Genomic DNA, 21,154 nt, shown 5'->3' on the forward strand with positions numbered 1-21,154 from the left:
AGGATTCAATTCCTGACAGGGACAGTTATGTTTTCTGCATCACTGTGGCTAGACTGTTCCAGCATTAATCTGACCAGACCCTTCCATCTAGTATCAAGTTACAAATGAACAGAACTCTACTTCATCTTCCCCAATATCTTCATGGAGTCATGCTTAGGCATAGATAACACTAGACCTTGTATTACTTTGGTTTTGGAGAACTGTAGTACTGATGTGTTACTTCATGATGGCCCATTCACAAAATTAGATATAAAAGATTAATTATATTATACTTCAATTCTAAAATTACCATACAACTGTCATTAAATTTCCAACAGAGCATTTTAAGAACATAACATTTTTCACAGCATAATCAATGCACAATGACATTTTTCACCTGATACTGAAAAATGGGAGCAGCTACCCACACATAATTCAATGCATCTCTAAATGTACCACTCATCCCCACCATCCACACACACATGCATGGTTGCTCATACTCTAATGTCTCCTTCTGCAACCTGTGTTATATTATATTGACTAAAAAATGTGATTCAAAAAGGCAAACAGTTGTCAGTATTTTTGGACTTGGTAAGAAAGTGGAAGTACAGGATCTATCTAAACCTCTCTGGAAGCCTATAACAGATGCTATCAACCACCTTCAAGAAAAAAATGATTCTGGAAGGACATTAAAATTGCCTCCCTTCCTCTATTGTTCTTGCACCTGAATTGGAAACTCACATTTGTCACAGTATACCCCAGTTTCATGGCTTTAATATGACATGATAGGAGATTGAGGAAGGGAGGCAATTTTAATGTCCTTTCAAAATAATGTTTTTCTTGAAGGTGCTTGATGGCACTACAATGAACAATCTGTATGGCGAGTGAAGTGCTGTAAAAGGATACTAAAGTACATGGAGCAGGCTGGAAGTGATGCAGTTCAAATTTTTCCATGCATTTAATGAAATTAATATCCTAATAAATGTATGAAATCAATTCTGGTCACTTCATGCTGGCTCACATTCTCAAAGCCCCTAAAGACCAAAAACGTACAAACATACCGTATTGTTATAGTTATTTAGGTTATTTTTACAACTGTTATCATCATCATCATCATTAATACACCTTTTACCTACTTAATGCAATCAACTAAAACCTTACTATATGTACTGTAACATATTCCGGAACCATCACAATCTGCATCATTATCACTGAACACACTCCGAACAGATCTGGATCACAAAAGAAAATTTTATGGTAGTTCTTTGACACATTTAACAGGTCCTTGTATACCATACGATATAGTTTTTCCAACATTCCTCTCACATTTTCTCTTACCTCAAGAGTTCTGTTATGAGAATGAAGTGAACAGTTTGTGATAAGCCACGAATAAATCACATATTCATACTTGAAAACTTAATTCACCATGACTTAAAATAAAGGAAGTCACATTAACCTCTCAAAATAAACTCACTATCACAACAATCAGCCATCTTGTACGCTCTTGTATAATGATCTGGTGATGTCTTTCGCTCACATATACACCGATCAGCTATAACGTAGAAAAGATGACCATACGTAACCAGCTTTCAACTTGACTTCGTGATCTCAATTATACAGAAAAATGGAATAAAGTACACCGACTGTTGTTACGACAGAATGATGTAGAGAATTCAAATTTAATATGTTGATTACAATCACAGTCAAGATACTTGGTAATTTTCTTTTAGTTGGCTTCATTCAGTCCAACGCCACTTAAAGATATGACTAGGATGAAATGTCTATGTTTTACTGCCATTCACTAATATTAAGACGATGTAATTAATTTGAACAATTAAAAAGGCCTACAGCAGATTCTGAAATTATACTTATGGTAATCAAATAAACAGCCCTGGTAATATGTTTCTCCAAAATGTTGATAACCACCTAAAAGTCCTCACAGTGTCACAACTCGGATGGCCACCATCGACAGGACTGGTAGACACTTGAGATTTTAATGATAAAATATCTTTAGACTGTAACCACTTGGAAAATCAGTATGAGATTCAACCACTTAAAGACAAAAATAGATCCATCTGAAAATTGTGAATGATTTTATAGTGCATTATTCTGTTTAAGAGCTAACAGCTAGAATACACTTAATATAACATTACTAAATAATTACTTAACAATGAGTGCAAATATTTTATTTATTTCTGTACAATTGAAGCTGTAGAAAATTAATCATGATAATATTCACATTTACATTACTTTGAGTCTTGCATTCTTCTGTGAATACAATGAGAAATTATCCTCAGGCATATATTAAAGAAATGAAGTTTGCATTTTAGTAACACTGATGAGCAAATAAGTAAAGCCTCTGAATACATATCAGAGACATTTTTTTAATGTTAACTTTGCTTTTATTCTGTATACATTCTTCACAACAATTTCAAACAATGTCTCACTTGCCAGAGTCACATACTGATACTAAGAATACATAACACATCTATGGTCAAATGCAATCTCCAGTATCTATCTGTGTGTATATATATATATATATATATATATATATATATATATATATATATATATATATATATAAACATCATACTGGCAGTCTACCTTCCTCTGACACATAATTTTTACATTCATTTACAGTTCTATTCTGCTGTGGAAAAACGCATTGCACACATCCATTACTCTAAATTCTAACAAGTATAAATTGCCTCATTCAAAGCAGAACAGGTCTATGTTAGGCTCCTTTCTTCTCAAAATGCCAACTTGCAAGATGATAACCATCAGCATTTATATAAATGCTATGGCAAATGTGCTAAATTAAAAATATTTCACAAAGGGTATGCCATGTACATGCACATATGCACGTGTCAGCTACTTGCAGTATTAACTTGTAAATACTACTGTAGTTGTCCCATTGCTTGGACTCCACAGTGGGTTCTTCCTCAGGGTTCTTGAAACTCATTTCAAAGCGTGGCAAACTTGCAAAGTGAAGTCCTTCACGGAAATGTCTTAAATTTGCCGCACAATTACTGACACTAATGAGACAAATGTTAGGTTTACTGTCTCAAATTCAATTTACCGGGGGGGGGGGGGGGGGGGGGGGTTAGAGAGAAAAATCATAAAAAATACACAGTGCATGAATTTTGTAATAAAATACAGTATTAGTACAGAGCACCATTTCGGTATCCTTATTCATTTTGGTTCTCATATGTTGCTTTACTACCCATCTCTTATATGTAGCTGAAAAGCATGTACATTATGACATTAAATACTTATAAAGACTATAACTTTCATGAAAGAGAACTTTCTTGTATCTTTTTGTTATGGCCTGTGTTCCTAACTCTTTCGGACCTAAGTAAACAGCAAGTGAGGATGAAGACTTTATAAAATATTCAATATTATATTATCCTTTTCTCATCTCCAGCTTGAGGTGTATTACTGGGCAGTAAAGTATGATATAAAACTACTAACACAGCACAACACCTTCATGTTCAAGCACTGTGGGATTCAAATACCTTTTCCTTATGATCAATAGGGGTGGGCATGTAACAACACAGCAGAGAAATGAGAAATGCATAAAAATCTTGGGCCAGAAAGCATGAACGGAACAGACCAGTTTGGAGAGTTAGGCATAAATGGGTCTTACAATAAAAATGGATTTTACAAAAATAGGTGTAAATGTATGGGCTAGATTTAATTGGTTAAAGACAGGGTTCAATGACAATCTTTGTGAATTCAGCAGTGAACATTTAGGAAAACGCTGTTACCAGTTTTGTAACTGTTAATTGCTCAAGAAAGATCCTTCATAATGAAGTTGGGTAGCATGATGCGATGAGAAATAAGGAAACATCTAGGTACAGTGATGCGACAAGAACTAAGCAAATACATACAATGATGTGACAATAAATAAAGAAAATATATATACAGTATCTTTATATGACTATGTATCTATATGTGCAAAACAGTGGGTTCTGAGTCCCGAAGAGCTAAGCCAACAATTTATTTCCATTCTGGTTGGAACTCGTATATAATTTCAGCAAATTGCAATGCGTAAGTGAAACATGCCAACAAATTCTTGCCGTACTTATCAAGTGGCATCAATAAGCTATAACAAAAATGAAGGTTAATTTCATTTCCTATTCAATGACATTCCCCTTGATGGGATGCTGGTTGTTGTTTGGCGAGTCAAGTTGTTCAAATGGACTGCCTGGAGTGGATGGTGGTTCCGTGGATATTATCATGCAGGAGCTGTTCACATCCTGAGACACACCACCTTTGTGGTCATCTTCTGCATCTACACAACTTTCTCTGATGTTTTCTTCAGATGCAGAATTTCCAGTTCCCACACCTTCATTAACATCACAACCATCCCGGTCATTTTCAATATTTTGGATGCAACCATTTTCTGTCATTTCTCTACTACCACAAGCATTATCTTCATTTTCCTTCACTGAAAATTTCACTTCACCTTCGCCTAATGGAGTACCATTCCTTTTGTCAGTTTTAGTCTCTGTTTCCCCTCCCTGTTCCGCAACTGTCCTTAATACTCCATCAACCAGGCTCATAGCAAACTGTTTCAGTTCTTGTGAAGCATCAGATTCCAGTGCAGAACAAAGGTTATGGGGAGCCGTGGATGGATGAGACTGCAAAATAGGTAGGGATGATGGGCGGGTCGATGGAGATGCCCTTTGGTAAGGAAATGGGATGCCCGGTCCAGATTCCATTTGTGGTGTGTGAACTGCTATTATATCTGTTTGTGTGCTACCAGTTGCAACACCATCTATTTCAGTTTCATTTGAGAGCTGAGGAATAATAACTTGACCTTTCTGGCAAAACAGTGACATACACTGCATCACGCTCTGCATCGAGTCCTGCAGTTGCTCCACCTGTAGGCACAGCACAATGAATTGGGTATGCTCATGAATAAATATCATAACAGATGACATTATTTATCTACAAAAAGTATGTTTTCATATTTATACATTAACCTTCTTCCAAGATTTGAGGTTTTCACAGCGGTAAGTATGAAGATTTCTGTCTTCTGGGTTGTTGCGCTGTGTAGTCTGGTCGATGTTAACCAACGTTTCAGAGGTCATACTGCCTCCGTCATCATCGCCCTGATGACGGAGGCAGTATGACCTCTGAAACGTTGGTAAACATCTACCAGACTACACAGCGCAACAACCCAGAAGACAGAAATCTTCAACCTTCTTCCTTATTTTTATTCTACTCAAAAGAGGTGTAGATTCTCATGTGAGAAAGTAACATGAGGGAAGAACATTATGAAGCTTAAAAAATGCTTGCATGTCATCTGTTCGGCGTGCATTCCGTATCACCAGTCCGAAGCACGATGCCTCAGACTACGCGGGACAAATGCAGCTATAAGATTCATTATATTGACAAGTTTTGGTGATTTTCCTTAGTCTCTCCAGGTAGATAGTAACTTAAAATGAGGCACATCTGCTTTCTTCTACATCTTTCAGAATCATCACAACACTGAATAACAGATAAATGCTATGCAGCTCAGACAGCATTTACATTTACTACTGCATACTATTGTTTAGCAAACAACGATACGCTAACATGCTGAAATCACAATAACGTGGATACGGTAGGTCATACTAAACAAATTTATACTACAAATAAATATTAATACCAGTTTCTCATAAAATTAAATAATTAATCACTTGGATCACATCCTTTTTTGCAAGTGTTTCTCATAACAGGTCATACACGCTTAATGGCAGGGGAAAAATTATACAATATTTTCAAGCCATTCTTAAACGACAACGCCAGTACCTGTGAATGAAGGCGTGTACAAGTTTGTGTTAGCTCTCGGACAGTTTCGGCATCAGGTTGCTGCACACTGATACTGGCATCCATACTTGAGCTACTGGTGCCTGGCTGTGGAAGGGATGGCTGCAAACTTACTACCTGTGAAACACATTATAACTTGTAATTCTCACGTGATATAACTATAAAACATCGATTCAAATTCAGAACATTCAGACCCAATTTTGATGTAAAATGCCAGTGGCAAGTTTCTCAAATTGGAAATATTCAGCACTTGTTCTTGTTACAGTCAGTAAATGGTTCACATAATATGGCACAGAACAGTGTGGGCAACATGTAGGAAACTTCAATAAAGAAAGCATTTCAAAATGTATAACCATTTTTTTATCAAGAGGTGATGTTAACAAAGATAAAACAAAGACATGTTATAACTTGTGAAAGTTTGAGAATGATTACTCCATACTTACTGACAGAAATATTCAAAATTAAGAGTATAAAAATAAAACATGAAAAGATAAATTAAAAACTTCAAAAGTAAACAATTCTAAAAATAAACTGTTACCTTCTTCCACAGGGCATTGATTGCTTGCATCTGCAACAGCTGAAGCTTCCTCTCACTGTCCAGAGCTGCTCTGGTAGCCTCCATATCTGAGGACAATTTTCTGCAAGGACACAAGTTAAACTGATCTAATATAATTCCTAAAAAATAGATATTTTGAACTATCAGTTAACCATTACTGTATTAACATTTTATGCATAGACAAGCAGTAAAATTTGATATAATTATAATCATTAAATGGCACGAAGATTTCATTTTTTTCTGAGTTACTTCATGCTTAAGATATGAAATAAGATAGTAACAGTTTCTTTTGAAAGACATCTTCCAAAAATATGTTCATTTTAAGTGGCTTACTTGCTGTAAATGTTTTCGCAAGTGTCTTCCAAGACTATGACAGAACTCATTTATTCCAAGTGGTCTTCTTTACAGTATCTATTACATTAAAGTTAGTAATTTTGTTGCCAATTATGGTCTTCTGGTTAAGTTAGTTTAGGTTTTGTTAAGTTAGGTTAGACTAGGTTAGGTTAGGTTAGGTAGGTATGCAAAGGGTTTATACCTCTTCTGGAATCATTTGTTGGCGTCGCGACGATGGGTTTTGCGACGTTTGGCATCATTTTCCCCGTTTCGTCTTCAGTAATCTGTAGAATTACCTGTGGTAAATTCGGCGTCAAAATGTTCGGCATCGCGACAGGTAGGTTAGGTTAGGTTAGGTTAGGTTGTTAGGCTAGGTTTGATTTGGTTTGGTCAGGTTGGGTTACCTTGGGCTAGGTTAGGTTGGGTTAGGTTAGCTTAGGTTAGCTTTCGTTAGGTTGGGTTAGGTAAGCTTAGGTTAGCTTTCGTTAGGTCAAGTTGTGTTAGGTTGGGTTAGGTTAGGTTTGATTAAGCTATGTTGAGAGAGTCGCCTTAGGCATAATTTCGTCCTTCGATAGCGTCACTACACATGGCGCCAGATTTCTAGCATCCTGCTGAACGGTATGCGAAGGGTTTATTCCCCTTCTGGCGTCACCACAGAGGCGTCGCGATGCCCGACGTAGGTTTTCTACTTAGGTGTTCAATGGAAGCTGGACACGTATCTCCTGCAAATTTCGAGTCATTTCAAGGCGTCACTATTATAGGCGTCGCGACACCTAGCGTCGGTTTTCTAAATTCACCACCAATGTTTACCGATGGGTTTTATTCGAATTCCCGGGGTCCTGTGACGGAGTCCCGATAAGCGTCGCGACGCCTGGCGTCGGGTTTTCTAAACGCCACCAATGTTTTACGATGGGTTTTATTCGCATTGCTGGGGTACTGTGACGGCGTCGCGATGATAGGCGTCGCGACGCTCGGCGTCGTTTTCCTCGTTTCGTCTTCAGTGATCAGTAGGCTTACCTGCGGTTAATTTGGCATCGGGATGATGGCCGTCGCGACGCCCGGAGTGTGTTTGCTAAATTAGCCCAGTTTACGAAGGGTTTTGTACGCATTGCTGGTGTCCTGCGGCGGCGTCGCGACGATGGTTTTCGCGACGTTCGGCGTCATCTTCCCCGTTTCGTCTTCAGTCATCTGTAGAATTACCTGCGGTAAATTTGGCGTCGCGACGGGTAGGTTAGGTTAGGTTTCGTTAGGTCAGGTTGTGTTAGGTTGGGTTAGGTTAGGTTGGGTTAGGATAGCTTAGGTTTCGTTAGGTTAGGTTGGGTTAGGTTAGGTTTCGTTAGGTCAGGTTGTTAGGTCGGGTTAGGTTAGGTTTGGTTAGGTTAGGTTTGATTAAGTTATGTTGAGGGCGTCGCCTTAGGCATAATTTCGTTCTTCGATAGCGTCGCTACATCTGGCGTCAGTTTTCTAGCATCCTGCCGAACGGTATGCGAAGGGTTTATGCCTCCTCTGGCGTCACGACGATAGGCGTCGCGACGCCAGACGTCGCTTTTCTAATTAGGCGTTCAATGGAAGCTGGACACGTATCTGCTGCAAATTTCGAGTCATTTCAAGGCGTCACTATTACAGGCGTCGCGACGCCCAGCGTCGGTTTTCTAAATTCGCCACCAATGTTTTACGATGGGTTTTATTCGCATTCCTGGGGTACTGTGACGGCGTCGCGATAGGCGTCGTTTTCCTCATTTCGTCTTCAGTGATCAGTAGGCTTACCTGCGGTTAATTTGGCGTCATTAGAGAACGTCGATATGTTCGGCGCCGCGACGCATGCCGTCGACTTTTAAACATCGTCCAGCGTTATTACAATGGTTTCAAATTTATCTTGGCGAGACGGCGCCATGTGGCGCTTGGCACATAACTGGTCACCATATTTTGAAATAAACGCTAGGCGTCGCGACATTGAACGTCTCTACGCCGAGCGTTGGGATGACTGAGTGTCTCAAAATTTATCTGAAACATGAATTCAGATGACAATGGAAACGATACTAGGGTATCGAAGCCTAGCATTGCGACCTGCTTCGCGACGCCATGACAAGACCCCCGAAAAGTGACTAATGATCTTGCTGGATAATTGGGAGTGATGGCTGAAAGTCTCCGCCTGTCGTAGCGACGCCTAACATTGGGACATCTCGAAACGACGCCAGATTACGGCAGATAAGTCCAAATGTGACGAAAGGGAAACTAGAAATTTGAAGCTTGCCTCTCGAAGCCTTTGGTGTCAACGCCAGCAGAAGACGCGACGTCTTCGAATGACGCCAATGATACCGCAGATGAGGTTCCGAGTGCCTAATGAAGCTACTAAACCAACGCCATAAGTCGCCACTTTCATCGGGATGCACCATTAAGCTATTTTATTTAGCATCCGCTAGCTTTGAGGAGCCTTTTAAAATTAAGTAGTATGATTAGAAACGCTGACCTCGAAATGTGACTGAATGACATACTTAAGACAATCAGAGGTCACGGACGGGTAAGCGTCATGTCAAGGTCACAACAAAACCAGTCACAGGTTTTGCCGAATAGAGGAATCTATAGCTTTCAAGGTCATTCAAAAGTAATTTTTTCAAACGCATATTTCTGACGTTATGTAGGAATCTGAGTGTTCATACTTATGGAAGAGGTCACGGAGAGGTCAGCGATGTCAGGGTCACGACTATATCAGTCACTGGTTTTGCTGATTAGAGGTCTTTAAACTTTCCAAGGTCATTCGAAAGTCGTTTTTTTAAATGCATATTTCAGCCGATCTGTAGGAATCTGAGTGGCCATACTCATGTCAGTCTGAGGTCACGAAGGGGTCAGCATCATGATACGGTCACGAAAATATCACTCTGAGGGTTTGCCTAATAGACGCCTTTAAAATTTTCAAGGTCATCCGAAAGTAATTTATTTCAACCGCATATTTTTGCATATCTGTGGGAATATGAGTGGTCATACTACTCATGACAGAGGTCACGGACAGGTCAGCTTCATGTCAAGGTCACGAGTATATCAGTCAATGGCTTTGCCGAATAGAGTTGCAGATTTATAATTTTCATTCAATGTCTCATTCCAATAACCTCAGTGTCCCCTACCCATTTCTGTTCAATGTTTCGAGCCACCATTCCCCACAGGAATCTTAAATTAGGACTTCACTGAAGCAAGAAATTTAACCTTAGAAGCAACAGCTGACAATTTTTTGGTAGCTAATAATCTTTCTGAAATTGAAACTTATCGATCTTTTAAGAACTGAATAACCCATTTTATGTTTTTTAAGAAGCTGCTGAACAATTTGAGCAACAACGGACTATTCTTTTACTTTTCATAAGTGTAACTTCAATATTGTTTTGCCAGTTGTGTCCTCTATGTTGCATTTCTGTTAATTTTTACTGTAGAGAAACTTACTGTATGTATTCCTGTGTGCGTGATGCATGTATGTCATGGTAGGCTGCAATAACCCTCTTGTTGAGGTTACGGGTATGATAACCACGCCACATGCGCTGAATGCATACTGCTGCATGCTCTGCTGTAACACATGGTCACATACATGCGAGACTTTCTTACTATATACTTGAGATACACAAAATCAGAATTAATTGATATTAAACATGTTTGCTGAAATGAGACCACAAGATGAAACGGAACACAAATAGCGACGCATTCTGAACCCGATTATAATTTTACATTAATTTAAATTATTATGTTCCATCTAACACTTGCTTTCTAAAATGGCAGGCTTGCGGTTGGCATGCAACATAAGTGCTCAAAGATTCTGGGTCTGATCCAGACAGCTGTCACTGAAACAAAAAATGAAAATACTTGACTCAAAATGTTCATGAGCACAGTGAGGTGCAATCCAATTTGAGGCATGTTTTCTAAATGAGGATGATAAGAAACCTACAGCTTAATGTGGGTCCAAACCAAGGTAGGAACCAGTTATCCGTCGAATTCACATTTTACCACTGCCAGTCAAGGAAGAGAAAGATGTGCAAAATAATCTGTACTGGATTCAGATGGTTGAGAATACAAGATCTAGTGAACACAAGTCCTAGACCACCATATTACACAGATAGAATGCAATCACAATTTTACTATAATTTCATCTAATTATTCTAAGAAACCTACCATAGCTGCTGCTTAAAGCATTATTTGAGGTGGCTTCTTTTCTCTGCCAACGCTCTTGTGCTCGATGCCTTATGGTTTCAAGTTTAGAGGCTGACATTTCACTATCTTCATCTTCACTGCTATTAACTGGTGCCATATCTCGCTGACCTACTCTCCGGGGCGAGGTATGTCTCCTAGCCAGCGCTACTGTAAACTGTTTCATCTGCCCCCCTCGTTGGCGTGAAAGCAGTGGACTTGAATGGCGGCTCCGTGACAACTTGGGGGATCCTCGTGGAACAGGTCGAATATTCTGGGTATTGTTCACTACGGCTGGCTTGGGTCGAATGCCACAACCAGTCATGCCAGTACCAACTGCTGGCCGATAGTCTGGACTCATTAAGGACTCAGGTATAGGAACCATCTTTGTGGCTGTCTGAAGTGGGCAATTGATTTCTGATGCTCCATTTTCTGAAACAAAACAATTATTTAGTAGATTCACTAATGAAGCAGAACAAACTAATGAACTAACCAACCACCCAATTAGCTCTATGACACAGTCCTCTTTGAATAGTTGAAAGTTAATTTCTAAATCCTGCTACTGAACCCTATTCTAAGCTAGTAAATTCCATTTCACACCATTAAAACACTTTTATTGAAGATCCAATTTTTATATTTTACCCTCATCTACATATAGATCTCAGAAGTGATTAATTCTCTTTAGATCTTGTAATTAAAACCATACAAAGTTTTTCTGTTTCCACAGCAGTGTCCTACCCGTCTTATCTCTTAATTTAGTCACATAAATAATGTTACGTGAAGAGTATAAATTGTGAAACTTGAAGAGAATAAGTCTTCGAAAATAACTTTGGCATAATAAGTATGAAATATGACCAACAACCCACAAACTTTAATATATTTAATGATTTTGAAAAACATGTATGATATTCATAAGGCATCAGCATTTGAAAATAATTATATGTAAGATTTGAGGTTTTCACAGCAGTGAGTATGAAGATTTCTGTCTTCTGGGTTGTTAGGCCGTGTAGTATGGTCGATGTTAACCAACGTTTCAGAGGTCATACTGCCTTCAACATCAGGGCGATCGCCCTGATGACGGAGGCAGTATGACCTCTGAAACGTTGGTAAACATCGACCAGACTACACAGCACAACAACCTAGAAAACAGAAATCTTCAATTATATGTAAAAAATAAAGCACAGTTTACATGCATTTCCTACACTTTAATCAAATCTGAAAAAATTAACTGCGAATTACTTGAACAACTGAATACCTATCAATAGCACAGGTAAGGGAAGACATACGACAAGCAACTTAAGATTGCAGAAAATATTTCTGGTGTTACACTTGGAAATTTCCATGTGATGGAGGTACATACAAGCAGGCATTTCACCCAGCACCACTAATTCACAAGTTCAAGCTATCCTGGCTCATAATTCATACTAGGTTGTAGAGGAATTCATGGGGAAAATGCTGTGCTTGTCATGGTGTTCTTTATCCTATGCCTAAGCACTATGTCATAAAGGCATGGAGGGGCTATGGAGGTAAAGTTCCACACACGGTACTATGAGACGGCAGACAGATTACATTCCCAGTGCTTTATCCTTGAGGAAGTAGCCATTGTACTACTGGATACGAAGGTAGGTAGAACCTAGAGCCATTGTGGACACAGAGATGAAAAGAAGGGTTACAAATACATGCATACACATAAACTCTTCATTCTACAAAACAGACGCAATCTTTGAAAGAATTCATTAACCTTTATTGGCTTTACACCATGGTTTGCATGTGGTCCGGATGGCCATGTGTTCCAGTAGCGTACTGCTAAACAATTAAACCCCAGTGTTAAAGTCCAGCCAGCAACCCCACAACAAACCATTTCCCCAAGATCCTACTTAATGTTTTCCTCTCATCCTATTCTCGGTCTTCCAAGAGGTTTTCCACCAAACTTCTGCATTCACTGTCCACCCATTCTAGCTACTTTCCTGATACCAGGTGACATATTCATTATGTAATATCAAAATTCCTTACTTCATCCCCCTTAGCTTTAAGTAATTTCTTGAATACTTTGTTTCCTGACACAATGTATATTTTTCTCTCAAAGAAAGATGTTACTTTTCACATCCATTCAAACAACTATCAAAATTACTGTATATATGTATATATATTAAAACATTTGATAAATAGACTTGGTGTTAACAGTTCCTGAACTGAATAATAACTATCATGTCCAGAACTTATTTTTCGCCTGATTCCATTATGAACCTTGCTCCTAAATGTTACTGTTGTTCCCAGGAACTTAAATTTTGAAAATATCATCATCATTTATTTCAACAAAAACTCCTTTGTTTGCCTAAAGGAAATTTTTGGAGACAAAGATTGGAATATGTGACGCAGATTTTTGAGGATGTGGGCTGCAAAAAATATGTGGAAATGGAGAGACTGGCGCAAGATATGCAAAAATGGAGGACCACATCAAACCAGTCGAAATACTGATGACAAACAAACAAGCATGAAACATTAGCCTCCAACAAATAAATATCCATCAATACAAACAATAACTTGGCACAAGTTATTTAATTCCATCCCTACCTAATTCTCTCACAAACAACAGTAAACAAAGGTAAGGGTACTTAGTTAGGCTGGGGCCACACGACCGTACAAAGTACGTCCGTCGTAATGCACATCGTGACGTACGTCATAGACTTATGAAGGGGCAAGACCACAGAATGCAACGGCTTCTTCCGGCTCCATCGGGGCAACTGACGCATCACACTGCGCTCATGTGGTGTCCTCACCTACGTCCATACAAAAGAACATCCGTTGCAACAGACGTACTTTGTACGGTCGTGTGGCCCCAGCCTTAAGCACTTGGGATAACTTTACCCTTACTCTAGTCATTACTTGAACATTATAAAACAGTGGTATTCAACCTGGGGTACACAAAGACATCTTAGGGGGTAAGTGAAATTTAAAAAAAATATATATTATTTTATGATAAACACTGAATAATCAGTAATGTAATTTATTTAATTTATTTTTGATGTAGATTATATACTATGTAAAACTTGAATTATACACCTTTGGGGATACAACATTGAAGAGAAATTATATCTGGGGGTACGCGAACAAAAAAGGTTGAATACCACTGTTATAAAAGAGAGGAGACAGTAAATATCTTTAAACATAATTCAAATTGCTGGTGTACTACATGAAACTGAGGAACACCTGCTTCATACCTGTGGTATAATCTTCAAGCACAAGCTGAGCAGACAGACTCTCTGACTGATCACTGTTCTTTGTATCCTGATTAACGGATGCTGACGTGTACAACAGTTCTGGATCAAGGCTTTGCGTCATAAGAGATGCTGAAGAAATATCATCACTTCCAACAATACTACTGACCATGCAATTTGATGTTATTGCAGTGCAACTGTTAACCATTCTATCAGGAGACTGCGTCCTGCATCGATTTGTTACGGGGAGCCTGGATTCCTTTGAGACATCTGGAAGTAGAGACAGCCAGCTATATCATATTAGTAGTTCTAAAAAGAAATTTGTAAGTTGCAAAAATGTTTACAGCACTGGTATCTTGCTGCAAGGTGTAAACATTTTTTTTTTCCTTTTATGTTATCTTTATTTAATTTATTGGGGGTGAATTTATAAAGATAGAAACTCAGAAAAATCATGCTGTTACATCCAAAGGTACAGCAGACTTGGTGCTATGTATCAAAAATATTATCTGAATTGCAATGGCATACAATGCTGTTCTCTGACCTATCCCTAAATCCCCCAAGTGACCTAATCCCTTCAAGTTTCAGACTAAAACGTTGTATGAATTTCATTTATTTTCCGCTAGCCTCTGCATCCAGACCGGCTCTGAGGCCCACCCAGCCTGCTGACTAGTGGGTACCGAAGTCCTCTCCCAAGAGTAGAGTGCAGCTGGGGTGAGATGCTAACCACTCACCCCTATATAGTGCCAAGGTTTAGATTGAGTGAGGGCTATACCTACCCCCCAAGCACCAGCATGGCATGTAGCAAGACAGCTTTACTTACATTTTTATAAATTTTATTTACACCATGTGTGCTACATGCCTCACCCATCTCATCCCTGATTTATCATGTTATCAAGTTAAAGCAGCCCATCCACGTACAAGTCTGGCTTCTGAGTCTGGCTCGGCTTGGGTTCCATCGAGCCAAACTCGTTTGTGGGTGGGGTGTCACGAGCTGAGTCTGCTATATCCGAGCCCGGCTCACGAGTCAAGCTCGCCAAGCCAGACTCGTACGTGGATGGGCCGCTTAAGTGGATGTACCACAGATATAATGTAATTTTAAGCTTACTTCATTTCAAACAAATTAACTTTCCTTGTTGAATGAAAACCTAATAAACAAAACTTACAATTACATCTTTTCTATTCCCAACCTTATCATTCCCTGTTGTTATACTCAGCTTTTACATCTGAACGCAACACACTGTTACTTTACATACTGGATTGCTGAACTGAAGAAGTCCTGTTGTTACTGATGCGCCGCCTCGTGGCAGGAGAAGACTGGCTTCTGTTCAGAACCTGTCCTCTTCCTCTGGCAACCCCTCCTATAAGACATATACAAACAGGATGTATAGGATCAGACTGACAGAAAAGAAGAGTGAGCATGTGGCTGAGGAAAAGAGGTGATGAGAAAAAGGGTTAGGGCCACATGGTGAGGAGGAGAAGAAATGAAAATGTTGGTGACCCTGTTTTTGGAAAAAGAGGTAATGAAAGAGTTTTAGTGATCATTGCATCACCTCTTTTCTTTAACAAAATGCTCACAATTTATTGGATAGCAGACATTGCCTATGTTCTGCCAATCTGGTACTTTACTTACCATCAGTAGTTAGCTGCTCTCTTAGCTGCTGCTGATGTTGCTGAGCTTTGCTAAGGATAAGTCTCAGCTTGCGATCATCTTCTGATTCTAAGCTGTCTCCAGATAGTGGACAGACTGAGGCCAAGTATTGAGACAGTGCCTGATGTTCACCTACTCGAAACTGACGGCCTCTTCCCTGGGAATAGAGCCACTCTGCCTTCAAGCTGGTGTTTGAAGAAAAAACAAATGCTAACAATATGCACATACCAGTACAACTATAAGAGAGATTGGCCAGTAGGTCTACAGAAATGTTTAAAATCTACAATCCAAAGAAAAGAGATTACTAAATCTGCCACAGTAACTGCTCTGTACCAACAGAACAATGACTCACCTTTCAATAGCATCCACCACAAAGCCATCTATCACCTTGAGGCTCATGCACCAGTTAATGACAAATGGACGATAGTCAAAGCCGCTATCATGAAGTTAAGGAACATACAGCAGCACATGAAGGAACTATAACTAACACTAAGAACAGGAAAGCTCTAGCGATTAATCCAGGCAGTACAAAAATGTTGAACACCACTCCAGGGGCATTATTTACCTAAATATATGTTAAAATGTGTGCAAGTCAAACTAGCCAAACACTATGTTATCACTCACTCCAAATCCAATAAATCCCAGTGCAGGTTCCTGTTGTTCACAGAATACTTTGATCATAATGGTTTATTCAGATAAATATATTATCTTCAGAGTTATACCTGGGCTCCATTACACTTCTACATGGTGTGGTGCTTAATCAGCACCAGTAACAACTTCATCTTTTATCTTTAATTACATGAAAAAATATAAAATTCAAATGCATCAAAAATACTGGAATAGGAAGACTGTTTTTCAATGTGATGTATGTGTTACAAAGTGCATATTGTGATCTCAAGATGCTTCTGATATTATTATTGTTAGTTTCTAGCTTATATTAAAAGAAATGTTACGTTCTACTTCTAATAGGCAATCAAAACCTATGTTCACCCAAAGCACAATTAAGAGCAATGTTACTTCATGTTTCTCTCTATAAGCAAATGATAAGGATACATACAATTGCCAGTCATATTAACGCAGGGATTGTTTCTAATGGTGAATTCTCGGAGGTTGGTTAGGTGCACTAGATGTGACATTTCATTAAGATCAGTGATATTGTTGCTAGCAACTGTGAGCATGACAATACTTGATGGCAGGTGTCGCTCACACTGGCGCAGCTGTGAGATGCGATTACCATGTAATAGCAATTGCTGAAATTCACAAACAAATTCAGCAACTGTAAGTAGTAAAAGATTATAATGGCACTGTAAAACGTTTAAGCAACATATACATCTATGGTTACCTTCCAATTCAGTTCATACATTAAACCTTTTCATGCATATTAAACACTTCATGAAAACAAAAAAATCTTCAATTTCTTACAAGTATTAGCCAGGGATACATTTTCCTACCTAGATGCCTTAATATAAGCCATCAGCCAAATTACTGCCAACTTTGTGATGTTACTGCCTCTTTTATAAAAAGCAAGATGTCACCATTATCTCTTCTTCTGTAAAGTTTGGAGTAAGCATGTGGTTTTGAAGAAAAAGAATGAAATAGACTGACAGCTGATTTACCATTTTATTTTATTGCATAATAACACTAAACATTAAAGCCTTAGTTTTAATTATTAATTCAAGAATGTACACATATATGAGTCAAATTAGTGTATGACTACAGACTGGACAATTTGGGTTCAATCCCTGGCTGGGGCAAAGAGGTTTTCTCCTAGCCCTTGTGTTCAGACTGACTCTGGAGCCCACCCAGCCTCCTACGAGTAGAATTTAACACATCATAATTATTCACATTCGTGAAGAGCTTTACATCTACAAAGAATCTCAAACAAAACGAGGTTTATGTCAGTTTAGTTTTACTTACGAACGTCATTTATAATTCCTTCTGCCAAATGCACCTGCTAAGTGTACAATGTATACTTTTATAATCTCCTTCAACCACATGGTAATATTTATTGGTATATGTCATGTCATGTCATGATAAATCAACACATTATTCTACAATCTTACCAAAATTAGTTGCATATTGAACAGCAGACATGCCACAATTTACTTAGAAAAACAATTTTCAATTTTAAAAATGAAATAAAATAAAAATAACATAAAATTCAATAGTAAATAATAATATATTGTTAACAAAATAATAATTACTGCTGCATAGTCTTAAATATCTTACACAAGATCTTACAGTTTGTAAAAAATCTTACCTTCAGGGCTTTTAAATGTGAGACATCAGATACATGAACAATGCTATTTTCAGAGAGGTCTAGATGCTCCAAATTAATGTTCGTATTAAGATGTTCAATTGTCTAAAAACAACAAAGCATAAGTATCATTCAACCACTGAAATAAATTCAGATCATTACAATTAAAACAGCTACATATCATGCACATTATTATACTAAAGGCTGTTTGTTAAACCTTACTGATATATTCCAAATAAAGAAATCAATTATACCATACATGAATGCATATGCATAAGGAAAAATATAGCTGTTTTCTAAAACTGTAACTGAAGAATTCTCATGATTGCTGACACTTAACAAGAAAATGCTAATCAAAACTTCAGTGTCCTTCCCCTGCACATCATATCCACACACAATTCAAGCATCCTGATATCCAAAACACATATTCATTCTGTCTTGAACATGAACATGTATGCCCAAATAAAATTGTTTTAATTCATACTTTATAGTTTTTGTTGTTACAGTTTATTAGCATACAGATGTGTATCCAGAAGTAATGGATGATTCAAATAAGCATCAATTCCATGTAAATTAAATGTCAAAAATATACATTTTACATGACCATTCTCCACTTCTGTGAAAACAAACAGAATAAAAGACAGATTAAAATAAAAATAAATTTACAGTAATATCAGGAAAAGGAAAAAGGTAGTGAGCTGCTATGTAATAGCATCAAATTATTAGTCACAGACTTCAGTTCCATCACAGGTTACATAACCACTGACCATTGTCAGGATATCAAAGGACAGTTACCTTAATTTTGTTAGCTGCAAGGCACAGCCATTTCAAATGCACAAGGTCTTTCAATCCTTCAATGGTCAAAATGCTGTTATTTGCCAAGTTCAATGTTGTGAGTCCATGAAGACGAGAAACACCATACATCCGCAGCAACTGATTATGTGTTACTGACAGCTGTTGAAGGTTAAAAATTTTGTTACAGAATATGAAAGTTGTAACTGCAAAAGAACAATACATCATGCATGTCCACACACACACACACTCTCTCTGCATGTGGCTGAAAAATAAATTATGGCATGGCTGCTGCAACTTCTCTCCCTGCAGCCCCTTGAGTGATGGTCCAATGAAAATTTTTTGGAGCACATGTTTTCCAAATATGATCTACAGATATACATATTCATATATATATATATATATATATATATATGTAACTTAACAACAAGCCCTGTATGTAGTGATATAAATATAATTCTATGTTTAAAGTTTACAAAGAGAATGCTACATGGCAAAAGCAATTGACATTTGGAATGCATAATGACAGCAATTACTTTATATCTTAGCTAACCAAGACAGTTATCAAACTATATATTAAAGAAACAGAAAGCTAATAACAACCTACTTTAAGCTGTAACATTTTAATTTTTAATTGACATAAAATTATACAGGGGGTATCAGAACCGAATATTTTGGATCAAAGCAGAGAATAGAATTCAGAGTCCCACTTCATATAACCATTACAGTGTTACACCCATAAATACTACTGGATGATTACAGGAAATATGAACACAAATGAAGCTAACCTAATATTATCAACAGCGTAAGAATGAGTGGTACCATATCCTACAGAACAGAAAAGTTAAAAATAGTACAGACTTTTACACAACACAACTTATTTACAACCCATTGATACTTCAATAAAATACTGAGTGACTGAGAAAAGTTCTTCTGAAACTAAATAAAAAGTTTCATTTATATGTCACCATGCCTGAAGCCACAGTAAATGCAAACATTCTCCAATATTATTATGTTCAGACTACATAAATGAACAGATGTACACTGTTATAAGTTGTCTGGACATTGCCTTCAGCTTTGCACACACAGCTGCAGCATACAACATATGAGCACAATGTATTTTTAATTTCTGTGCATGCAAGGTCATGTGTTTTCTTACAGTAATACACCTCTACCACCCTTATCTCCTCAGTCATGTGACTGTCCTAATTTACTGCTTCCTGAACATAACTGTAAGCAGAATTGATTTCTCTAACCATAAATAAAACCTGATGTCAGTAAAAGGGAGTCACATAAATCAAAAGTGTTTGGTGTTTTTACTTTCTGATATATCTTTTGATTATGTGTAAAAGGGTCTTTTGATTATGTGTAAAAGGGTCTTCCAATTTATATAAAAGTTTTCCTACCTTTTTCAGAATAGGATATGAGTCAATATTATCCCATCTCTGAAGTTCGTTGTTGTCTACAATCAGAGTTGTCACTACTTGTGCATCATGCGGTTGTGCTTTGGATAGTTTCTTCAGTCCTTGCCCAGAAAGATCTAATGTATCGTGAAGCTCTGTAACTTAAAAAAAAGATTCACTTACGTCTTTTCCCACGTAACTCCGAAATACCTGTAATATTATGTTCAATTTAGATTGTAACTGACAATTGTCATCTTGCTGTCTTATTTAAGAAAGCAATTATATAACAGGGTCTTGTTTATTGATGTAGAATACATTTACAAATTCAACATTACTTGAAGTATATACTATATAACAGAGGAAGCAGGAAAATACTAACGTGAAGCACGACTGTTCGCTATATCAATGAATATTATACAATTCTACCTACCTTCTGCTGCCATGATTTACATTAGCAGACGTTCGTTAGCAGAACCATCTATGAGCAGAACAGGGTCAAAGTTTGTTACCTTAATTTCCCTACGTTTGAAGAAGTTCCCTTCAATTATTTTTTGTAATTTAATGCATGGACCCGTTGATTAAAAGAAAAGTAATATGTTACTTATACATTGGAAAGCAAATATCACCGTTGCTATTATAACTACATTTATATTTTAATTAATTTTTTCATCAACACAAAATTTTATTTGAAGTTAATTTCCAATTAATGTTGAAGGATTTGCTCCTTCCTCTTGGGCAAATGTATTGTACTTCGTAGATAAACGAATTTCTTGCAGTAATCTGGGATTGTTTGAAATCAAAGAATAGAAGTCGTTGCACGAACGTTTCTCAAAATGCTTTTGTAACTATCAATACTTTGATGGATTCAACACGAAAACAATTATTTTCATCAATCCACAGAGTATTTGTGATAGAAAATACTCTTTCTACAGCGGCACAAGTACCAGGAATCTATCTCTTTGACAAAAATATATAAGAACCTGT

The 21,154-nt window shown here is 37.6% G+C and overlaps 2 protein-coding genes across 10 annotated transcripts in view; both read right to left on the reverse strand.

The window, feature by feature from the left end:
* Nucleotides 1-1,497, reverse strand: part of Btk (tyrosine-protein kinase Btk29A) — a 73,073-nt gene extending 71,576 nt beyond the window's left edge. For 2 of the 5 annotated variants that reach the window (XM_022068789.2, XM_022068784.2), the window contains exon 1: nucleotides 1,318-1,496. The gene's annotated coding sequence lies outside the window, so the exon portion shown is untranslated. Of the gene's footprint in view, nucleotides 1-1,115; nucleotides 1,212-1,317 lie in introns of all 5 variants that reach the window. The other 3 variants (XM_087353514.1, XM_087353515.1, XM_022068787.2) reach the window with 3 other exon arrangements.
* Nucleotides 1,498-2,150: 653 nt separating this feature from the next.
* Nucleotides 2,151-21,124, reverse strand: Cep97 (centrosomal protein 97kDa). 5 transcript variants are annotated; one of them, XM_022068748.2, is made up of 14 exons: nucleotides 20,601-21,124; nucleotides 20,174-20,325; nucleotides 18,771-18,929; nucleotides 17,979-18,080; nucleotides 16,772-16,968; nucleotides 16,071-16,154; nucleotides 15,701-15,903; nucleotides 15,324-15,428; nucleotides 14,074-14,340; nucleotides 10,838-11,284; nucleotides 10,118-10,238; nucleotides 6,335-6,434; nucleotides 5,779-5,913; nucleotides 2,151-4,865 (listed from the first exon to the last, which is right to left on the reverse strand). In XM_022068748.2, the coding sequence occupies exons 1-14, from the start codon at nucleotides 20,611-20,613 to the stop codon at nucleotides 4,116-4,118; spliced, it is 2,835 nt and encodes a 944-aa protein (XP_021924440.2). In that variant the 5' UTR covers nucleotides 20,614-21,124; the 3' UTR covers nucleotides 2,151-4,115. The 5 variants fall into 5 exon arrangements, with proteins under 5 accessions (XP_021924440.2, XP_021924438.2, XP_021924437.2 ...); XM_022068746.2 differs by having other exon boundaries at nucleotides 10,118-10,235; nucleotides 20,174-20,331; XM_022068745.2 differs by having other exon boundaries at nucleotides 20,174-20,331.
* Nucleotides 21,125-21,154: the final 30 nt, after the last annotated feature.

Source organism: Zootermopsis nevadensis, unplaced genomic scaffold (assembly GCF_977971745.1).
Source record: "Zootermopsis nevadensis isolate Lab colony 2312 unplaced genomic scaffold, Znev_1.0 Znev_ptg000022l, whole genome shotgun sequence".
NCBI lineage: Eukaryota > Metazoa > Arthropoda > Insecta > Blattodea > Termopsidae > Zootermopsis > Zootermopsis nevadensis.

Coding starts and splice junctions, on each gene's coding strand:
- Cep97 (XM_022068745.2), bottom strand. Junction 16,155..16,771: donor AATATGACTGGCAATTGTAT/GTATCCTTATCA, acceptor ACTTCATGATAG/CGGCTTTGACTATCGTCCAT. Junction 4,866..5,778: donor GTACACGCCTTCATTCACAG/GTACTGGCGTTG, acceptor CTGTGCCTACAG/GTGGAGCAACTGCAGGACTC.